The 10,274-nt window shown below is 35.5% G+C and overlaps 1 protein-coding gene across 1 annotated transcript; it reads left to right on the forward strand.

Moving 5' to 3' along the window:
- The first annotated feature begins 5,544 nt into the window (after positions 1-5,544).
- Positions 5,545-6,495, forward strand: LOC125935334 (olfactory receptor 2M3-like). The gene has a single exon (XM_049648950.1). The coding sequence runs from the start codon at positions 5,545-5,547 to the stop codon at positions 6,493-6,495; it is 951 nt and encodes a 316-aa protein (XP_049504907.1).
- The last annotated feature ends 3,779 nt before the right edge of the window (positions 6,496-10,274 follow it).

The following is a 10,274-nucleotide window of genomic DNA, read 5'->3' on the forward strand; positions in this document are numbered from 1 at the left end:
TTTGTGTGTCTGTCTGGTGGTGGGATCATAATAATAATTGGTTGAATGCATTTCATCTAACACAGATACTTGGGCTCAGTGACCCCAGTCTCTTGTTTGTTTTTCTCTCCGTTGTTCCTCTCAGTTTTTCTTCAGCCCAGGAATTCTTCCTTCATTATTCACTGTCTTTCATTATTCTGTTGTTTGCTCTGTCTTTACTTAACCAATATGGCTGCCCTCCTCTTCTCTGTCCACCCCATTTCCTTTCATTTTTCTTCTAAGCTGTAAGTATAAGTATACAAAAAAATAATTAACTGCTTAGCTACAGTTGTGGTGTATGCTTTTAAAGATATTTGTGACAAACAATGGCTTTTTATTCCAAAGTATGAATACTTGATGATAAATCATGATATTAACAAACTTGTGAGGAAAGTATAATATGTAGACAGATACATATAGATAAAAACAGATATAGATGTACAGTGAAGTAATTTGCATTACATCATTAAGTGCATACCTCTAACATCTATATCAAACCATTATATATTATATAACTGAAAGAAAAGATATTCTGAATATCATATAAGTGACTAAAGCTTTGTGTATATAACTTTCACCTGAAGAAGTCTGAGTTTATTATTTAGAAATAAATGCCTTAGCCATAAAACATTGTTCACTCTCACTTCCTGTGAGAGAGGAGTAAAGGAAATGAGACTTTGTGGTGTGGTTTTGACAAAAAGTCAGTTAATACAATATAACATAATAAAACATAATATTCCTGTATCCTTTTATTCACGTTCAGCTGAAAGCAATAAAAAAAGACACATGAAAAAATTATACAGGATCCACCTCTCCACTTACTAAACTTAAATATTGCATTTCTCTGTTGATAAATAACAATTCAAACTTGTGTCTCAAATTGGTCAAAATCCTACTGACAGTAATAGAAATCAACTAGTCTTGTACCCAAACTGCTATTCCTCAATGGGTTCTGATATGAACTGAATGCAAAGATTATTTTACTTATGTGAAGAGACTTGAAGAGGCATAGTACTAAAATATTCCAGAGTTTTTTAGTGAACAGGGATTATCAAATGGAGTTATAAGCAGAAACAGGGATGGCAAATGAGACCTAATTATAGAGCCAGTTCCTGTCATTTAATAATGATACGGAGAAGGGCAACACACTGCTAAATGATTATAACATTTCTTTAAGTAATTTCCCTTTTATAAGCTACTACAAAGAAATTTGATTTATAGGTTTGAACATAGGGTAAACTGCAGGATGGTAGCAACCTTTCAGTTCCTCTGATGATCCTGGCTGTGTGAGTAGGATTTGGGGCTTAATAGCAGGTTATGGATCTAATTAAGCAGCAAAGTCAATACAAAGACCAAACAAGCCACCTGGTCCATGGAGTTCCTCAGGCTGGGTAGATTTTTTGGCACTCCTAATCTCCTAATTTAAAGACTAGTTATAAATTTTGGTCCAACTTGAGAGAGACAATGAATCTGGCATTCTGCGTGTAATTCAAGACTACAGCACAATTGCTTAAAATCTTACCTTGTAGAAAAGAAAAAAAATGACCAAAGATCTCTTAGAATTAAATTAATCAGACTACTTGTGGGTTGGGGTGCTAAGGTTTCTAAAATTAATACAAACAGCCCAGGAAGGCTTTTTCTCATTTAGATGCTCATCTTCCCAGATCAACAATCCATTTCCACAGCTACAACATAAAGTTTAGTAAATCATTTAGGCAAGTATACAGTACAGAACTCTTAAGACCCCCCCCCCATCCCCTTGCAAGAGAGGATAAGAACAGAAAGGAAGACATCTGAAACACAAAATTTAAAAAAATACAATCATTTCCTACAATAAATATGCCTTTATTCACTAAGTATCTATTGTACATGACTCATCAAATCTCTGCATTCATTTAATTTACATCCTAATGAAGAAAGAGACAGCAATCAGATAAATTACTATGATGTCAGATGAGGGAGACACTAGGCAGAATAAAAACAAAACAGGTCAGGGTAGGCAGGATATTTAGAGAGAAGCCATAAAGGTTTTATGAAGCAGAAAGCATTTGACAAGAGCCTGAAAATAGTGAGGGATTGGTCTAAAAAATAGAGAATGGTTAAAGGGAACAACCAGTATAAACTCACTGGATTATTGCATTACAAGTATGCTCCAGAAACAAGGAGGCCATCGTGGTTGGTGTTCATTGAGCCAAAGAGTTCAGAGGTGCAGTGGATGAACTTAGGAGTGTGAGAGGTTCTACTTTTGTGCACACAAAAGTAAAGATGCTCTAATATTTATGTGAAAGCAAGAACAGGCAAAACATAAGCCTCAGAGATAGTTATTAAACTATAGATTGCATCTCAGGGGTGATAGGCTAGGAAAGGTTACAAGGAAATCTTTTGGAAAATACCCATATTTTGATCTGAGTGGTAGTCACATAAGTCTGAACACGTATAAAATTTCTTCCGTGGTATATTTAAGATGAATTCACTCAATTCGTATTTCTATATGTATGTTTCATTTCCATGAGAAGTTGGTACAAATATAAGGAGACGACAGCATAATATTGTCATATTATATCTAAGCTACCCCATTGCTATAGCAATGAATAAAATATATCTATTCATTGATGATGTTAAAAGATGAAAAATCAGTATGCAACAATATTTTTATGCAATAAACATTTTTTCATTACTATTCCTTTAAAACATTATATATACTTTCTTCACACATAAAAGTTATGGTAGGACAACTTTTCATCAATAATTTAGCACCAAAGGGCACCTGGGTATCTCAGTCGGTTAAGTGACTGACTTCAGCTCAGGTCATGATCTCATGGTTTGTGAGTTTGAGCCCTGTGTTGGGCTCTGTGCTGACAACTCAGAGCCTGGAGACTGTTTCAGATTCTGTGTCTCTCCTTCTCTATCTCTGTCTCTCCCTTTCTAGTGCTCTGTCTCTCTAAAAAATAAACTTAAAAAATAATAATTTAGCAGCAAAAAATACAAAACAAAACAAAAAAACAACAACATAATTTAGCAACATGCAATATGTTGTAGTTTGCATGGAATATATGGTAATCTAGCTTTTGCTAGACATTAATACAAAATAGGTAACTGATTGCTTCACTTATGTCCCTGTGGCCTACCTAGATCATTCAAACTTTAAGTCCGAAGACACATCCTGAGCTGTTAAAGTTCGATGTAGAGTTAAAAAAAAAATACAAAACATGGGCTTCTGGGTGGCTCAGTCAGTTAAATGACTTACACTTAGTTTTCACTCGGGTCATGATCTCACAGTTTCATGAGTCAGGCTCTGTGCTGGCAGTGCAGAGCCTGCTTGGGATTGTCTCTCTCCCTCTCTTTTTCTACCCCTCCCCTGCTCATGCAAACAAAACATTAGAACAATGTATAATAATATCATGCTTTAAATTAAAAATGTTCTCAAATAAAATATGCATTTTTAGTAAATTTGGCAGAACCACATGGCAATTTTTCATTTTCCAAACCCTGGAACTAAAATGCCCAGCAAACTTCTCAAAATGACTCCCAGAAGAAGGAAAGCCCATACATTAGAAAGAAAGAAGTCAATGCCTTGATTACTGAATACAGCAGCAAGAGAAAAAGAAATGAGTGTGAAAATAGAAAATAAAATATATGCTATTGTCTAGGCAAAGAAGTTCCCTGGAAGAGTCTTGCTAAGGAAATGGAAATGATTATTCTTTGTTGTTGTGTATTTGTTTACTTAGGGAGAGAGAGAGAGTGAGAGAGAGGGGAAGGGGCAGAAAGAGAGAGAGAGGGAGAGAGAGACACCTCATGACATGGGGCTCAATCTCAGGACTATGAGCTTATGACCTGAACCGAAATCAAAAGTCAGATGTTTAACCAATTGAGCCACCCAGCCACCCAAGAAGTGAATAATTTTGTACAAACAAAAATGGTCTAAAAATAAAGTAAGGGCCATATCCTTTTTCTTCAATAATATTTATTTAAAAAGTACTTATATGTCACAAACTGTATTCAAAGTAATGTTTGTACATCATAAATGTGATCTCATTTGCCTTAATAGCACCCTACAATGCCAATGTTAACAAATATCAAAATTTACTAAGTGGAAAATGAGGCTTGGATAAATTAACTATCTAAGGTTACACAGAAAAATAATCTGTTTGAGTCTTTTTTATTATTAATTTTTAATATGAAATTTATTATCAAATTGGTTTCCATACAACACCCAGTGCTCTTCCCAACAGGTGCCCTACTCAGTGCCCATCGCTCACTTTCCCCTCCCTTCCACTACCCATCTTCCCTCAGTTTATTCTCAGTCTTTAAGAGTCTCTTATGGTTTGGCTCCCTCCCTCTCTAACTTTTTTTTCCCCCTTCCCTTCCCCCATGGTCTTCTGTCAAGTTTCTCAGGATCCACATAGGAGTGAAAACATATGGAAACTGTCCTTCTCTGTATGACTTATTTCACTTAGCATAACACTCTCCAGTTCCATCCACGTTGCTACAAAAGGCTATATTTCATTCTTTGGCATTGCCAAGTAGTATTCCATTGTATATATAAACCACAACTTCTTTATCCATTCATCAGTGTGAGTGTTTTGAATTATGCTCTTTAACTATGTGCTAACCTGCTTCTCCAGTAAAGTGACCTATACCAGAATATGTCATGGGTACACCTCATTTTAAGAGGTGGAGTAAGAGATGGGCATATTGGTGAGGAACTACTTCCACTACAACTTACCATTATTAGCAATAAGTATTATTTAAGGTACTTTTAACCCTTGATTTCTCAATGTCTTCTGTTTACTTGGTATTTGACTAATCCTGTATAATTTCCACTAGTACATGATTCCCTGTACACTTTGGTAGACAGAATTTTTATTAGTATTATAGTGTGATATGTTAAATTCTATGAAAAAATGTGATGGAAAATCTCATTGACTTCTCAGCAATTCATGAGTTTTCTTATGACTCAGTGTATTTCTGAATAATCCATATTACACAGTTTAGTTAACTAGTTGCTAAAATTAGATTATATGCCTCTTTGGAAACCTCCTATGTTCCTTTTTTAAAATGTTTATTTATTATTGAGAGACAGAGAGAAAGACAGAACATGAACATGGGAGGGGCAGAGACAGGAGGAGACACAGAATCCGAAGCAGGCTCCAGGCTCTGAAGCTGTCAGCATAGAGCCTGGCGTGGGGCTCAGACTCACAAACTGCAAGATCATGACCTGAGCCAAAGTCGGATGCTCAACTGACTGAGCCACCCAGGCACCCGGGAAACCTCCTAAGTTCTAATGAAAAAACTTACTGTGTGTTCTGTATGTGCTTTATATTTAAAAATGGCATCAGGCTAACAATAAACTTTAATATTCCTAGTATATAAATTTATAAAAAGTTATACTTAGCAAAATTATTTTTTAATATAGAGAGACAATATCCTGCATGTGCTGATGTAAGCTAGAAGTCCTTGATATTTCTGTGATACAGTACTGAGCACTGTTCACATGTTATATTGTCTACAGTGAATATATTTATCATGGGATGGGAGAATCAGACTTTCAACTTTGACTTTATCCTCCTGGGAATCTTCAATCACAGTTCCACCCACATCTTCCTCTTCTCTCTGGTCTTGGGAATCTTCGCATTTGCCATCATGGGAAACACTGTCATGATTCTCCTCATCTACCTGGACAACCAGCTCCACACCCCCATGTACTTCCTCCTCAGCCAACTCTCCCTCATGGACCTCATGCTCATCTGCACCACTGTACCCAAGATGGCCTTCAACTACTTGTCTGGCAGGAAGTGCATCTCTCTAGCTGGGTGTGGAGCCCAGATATTTTTATATGTGTCTCTGCTTGGAGCAGAATGTTTCCTGTTGGCTGTAATGGCCTATGACCGTTATGTTGCTATTTGCCACCCATTAAGATACTCAATTCTCATGAACCAGAAAATCTGTCATCTTATGGTCCTTTCTTCCTGGATTGTTGGCTCTCTTGATGGTATAATTGTTGTTGCAGTCGCACTATCCTTCCCATATTGTGGTGCCCGGGAAATACCTCACTTTTTCTGTGATGTCCCTGCCGTTCTCACTCTCTCATGCACTAATACATTGCTATTTGAAAGGTTAATGTTTATTTGCTGTGTAATTATGCTTCTTTTCCCTGTAACAGTAATTATTGCTTCCTACCTTCAGGTCATTGTAGCTGTCATTCAAATGGGGTCTGGGGAAGGCCGCCAAAGAGCTTTTGCTACCTGTTCCTCTCACCTCATGGTGGTAGGAATGTATTATGGAGCAGCCATGTTCATATACATGAGGCCTGTTTCTGACCGTTCCCCCACCCAAGACAAGATGGTGTCAGCCTTTTATACCATCCTTACTCCTATGCTGAATCCCCTCATCTATAGCCTCCGCAACAAGGAAGTGGCCAGAGGATTAATGAAGGTGTTAGGGAGGGGAAGTCTACAGAGCAAATTGCCTAATTAACCATCTTCTATATTCTTTAGTTTATGGTGAATTGATGTATTCAACTGATACAATTCTATACCCAATATTTACACACCTTTGTATCAAAAGTTTCATAGACAAGCCCACAAGATTTAGAAAGTGAAAAACTGCATGCTTTTTGTTCAAATATTATATTTCTTTTGTTATGGAACTATCAAATTATGGTCATAAGTAAATATTTACTGTAAGATAACATGCACAATTGTACATTCTGTTTTATAAGTTAATAAATGAGAAGTATTTGCTGTCCATCACAGTACTACACAATGCCATAATAAAACAGGGCACTATTAGCATTCTTTTTTTAACATATAGTAATTTTACATTTGGCTAATCAAAATATTATCCTGAGTCCAATATCATTCTTTAGATTGATTAGTTTGTTAAAATGAATAATCAGGTTAATTATATACCAAGTTATAGCTTTATTAGATTATTATAAGAACTAATATGCTTTACCTAGATAGAGAAAAGAGGCATTAGATTGATGATTAGGTCTATGGAATCTACCTTGTAATGGACAGTTCTCTCTCAGGATATCAGAGGATTAGGGAGCTCCTAATTATTTCCTTTTTCTGCATAAGTCAGCCTTTTACATGGGAGACTGACATGTGAATCCTCAAAGTCTGGTCTTTTCATCCTTAAATGTCTTGATCACTATATGGGTTGTATGCTATAATTATATGGAAAAGTGATCAATTTTGTAAATAGAAAATTTTAGGTTTACTGAAGGTCTGAATTTTTTTTAATAAATCACATGTCATATGTGTGACATCACTATAGATAGTGGTGTAATGATATATATGAAATTCACTGCAGTTCTGGGCATTCTTCTGTTTTGTTAGAAACAACCACTATGGCTAATCTGAATTTTTCTGTTTTCTTAAAACTCTGTTGTAACTGCATTAGTTTTCTTTTTCTGCATGACAAATGAACACAAACACAGTACCTCTAAAAATAATTATTAATTCCTAGTATATATGGGTAGGAATTCTTGCATTGCTAACCTGGGTATTCTTCTTAAGGTGTCACAAGGTAGTAATCCATGAGTCAGCTGAGACTGCAGTTATACCTAAGGCTCAGCCTCATCTTTCAAGTCCATATAGTTGTTGAAATAATTAATTTCTTTGTACCCGAATAACTCATTATCTTACTTCTTCAATCCAGCAGGAGAGGCTGTGACTTAAGGGAAAGCCTAAGTCCTTTTGTAAAGGTCTACCAACTGGTTAAGACAACCCAACACAAGACACTCTACCTTACATAACTTGAAGTCAATTGATTTGGGATCTTAATTACATTTGCACATTAACCTCACTCTCTCCAAATAGAATAACGTAAACATAGGAGCGACATCAGGAGAAATAAATCATGGGGAAAGTTTAGGTTTCTGTCTACCACACACACCCACAAAACTTATAGACTCCTATTTACAAAAAGGAATGAAAGGGCAATTACAATAAATTTTCCTGTCAGTGATATGAGAAAATATTGGTTACGTCCTAATGACTGACTGAATTATTTAACTTTAGAAATTATTTTATGGAGTCTGGTGTTGAGGGTTCTTTTAAAGGTAAAAGCCTAGGAGTGGAAAAGTACTTGTTATTGAGATTGAGTAGGGAAAGTGTTTTCACTTATACCAGCTGGAAGGAGGTCTTAAAAGAGCCTCTGATAAAGAGAATTAGAAAGTGACATGCCACCAGAACTGGGAAGGCAAATATGTCAGAGCATGAGTAGACAATAAGTCTCAAATCCTTGGCTCCAACTTGCTGTGCACCAAGTCTAGAGTGAGGAGGCCAGTCTTTTCTTTGTATTGTGTTTAGTATATCGTACTTCCCTCAAACACAGATTTACCATTATTAAATAAATATTTGACATCAAATATTGTTGACTGATTTGGGAGTTGAAGATAGGGCAGGAAAGGAGTGCGTTCCCTACTGTGAAATGGGAAAATATTCCCAGAGTAACATGTATTACCTCATTCTTCCTATTAATGACTTAAAAACAAAGCTTCTAGGAAGAACATAATATGATCTATAGCCATACATTTTCTAAGATGAAAAGAGTATTAAAATTTTATGTATTCAGACCAACCTTACAAAGTTTGGTAGGGATATGATGTAAAGGTTTCCACTGTAGCAAAGTTCTCATGAACATCAGGTAGATTTCTAATTTACATAGAATTTAAAGGTAACATTTTTATGTCTTTTTTTTTGTAAAAAGTATATGCAGTATTGTGGAGAAATAGTCATTTTTTCTTGGTAGAACTGTGAGTTATTAAAATCTTTCAGGAAGGCAATTTAGCTTTATTCATCCAGCTATGTAATTGTATTGCATTCATCCAGATATGCAAAGTAATAATAATAATTAGTCGACAAATATTTATACACAAGTAAGGCAAGGAGAAAAGGTAAAAACAATATGTATGGCCTGTTGTATAAAGGTTAAATACTACACAAACTAATGGATCAATTTCTATTTACATTGTGTACTTCATACTTTCTAAATAATAGAATATGTGTGTCTGAGAGTAATTGGTTTTAATTCTGTTTTCAATTTAAAAATACAAAATTTTTGGAACACCTGTCTGGCTGAGTCAGCTGACCACCTGACTCTTGACTTTGGCTCATGTTATCTCATAGTCATGAGATCTAGCCCTGCCTTGGGCTCCATGCTAGGCATTGAATCTGCTCAAGATTGTCTCTCTCTCTCTCTCTCTCTCTCTCTCTCTCTCTCCCCCTCCCCTCCCCCACCTCAAAAAATATGGAAATCTTGAGATTTCTCATGGCCATTGCATTTATTTATGGATATTAGGTACTATTTTCCCCAAAGTCTTATCAACAAATAAGCAGAGCTATCCACCTTTTTTCACTTGCAGATATATGGGCAATAAAAAGTATGGTTAAGCCAAACCATTTTTCTTCTAATTATTTCCATACTTTGATTTTCTTGGAAAATCACTTTTTTCATACTGGGCAAAATCTGTTTTCTCATCATTAAACACATACATTAACTAGATAAATTTAAGTATCAATGGCCTCCTTTAGTCCTATGTCAATTGAGATGATTTTTTATAATATGCTTGGTTTTCCTACCTCATTTGCTCCTTTTTGCCTTCTATTATCCTTTTTGTTACATCAGTTCCATTTGATCTTTCCTTGTCCTCAGTCCCAACTTTATTTTTCCCTCCCAACTACCCATTGTCTTTTAGCTGACTACTGCACATTCACAATATGTTGTTCCTCATTCTGCCTTTATATCTTTGCTCATGCTACCAAAGAAATTCTCATTAAGAAGCATAGACAGATTTTTACAAGGTTGACTTATGGTGAAGTGGTAAAAATACCTTGAAATCAATCCAATAATTTTTAAGTGTTTGTTGGAGGTTTTCAGTCAGGCAATGATGCACAGATTAAGAGTTTACTAGTGATTTTCAAGAGTTATGTTGTCTAGAGTTGGCATAGGCAGCTGTATTTAATTGGTGAAGAAAATTAAAATAAAAGAGAAAATATGAGCAGCATAGTAAATATAGAATAAAGGAAGAATTAGGAGGAAGAAGGAAAGAAGGAAAAAGAGGAGGAAGGGATAGAAGCTAATTCCATGGCTGAATATATAGAAGAAGTGAAGAAGGTAATGAGCTTATTTTTAGATGTTATGTTTGAATTTTGTGGGGCACAAAAGAAAAGGTTGCTTAAAATATAATAGGTTTCAGGTTATAATCTGAGATCATTTGTTTAAAAAGATCATGAAAATTAATGAGA

This window comes from Panthera uncia, assembly GCF_023721935.1.
Source record: "Panthera uncia isolate 11264 chromosome A1 unlocalized genomic scaffold, Puncia_PCG_1.0 HiC_scaffold_17, whole genome shotgun sequence".
Classification (NCBI taxonomy): Eukaryota; Metazoa; Chordata; class Mammalia; order Carnivora; family Felidae; genus Panthera; species Panthera uncia.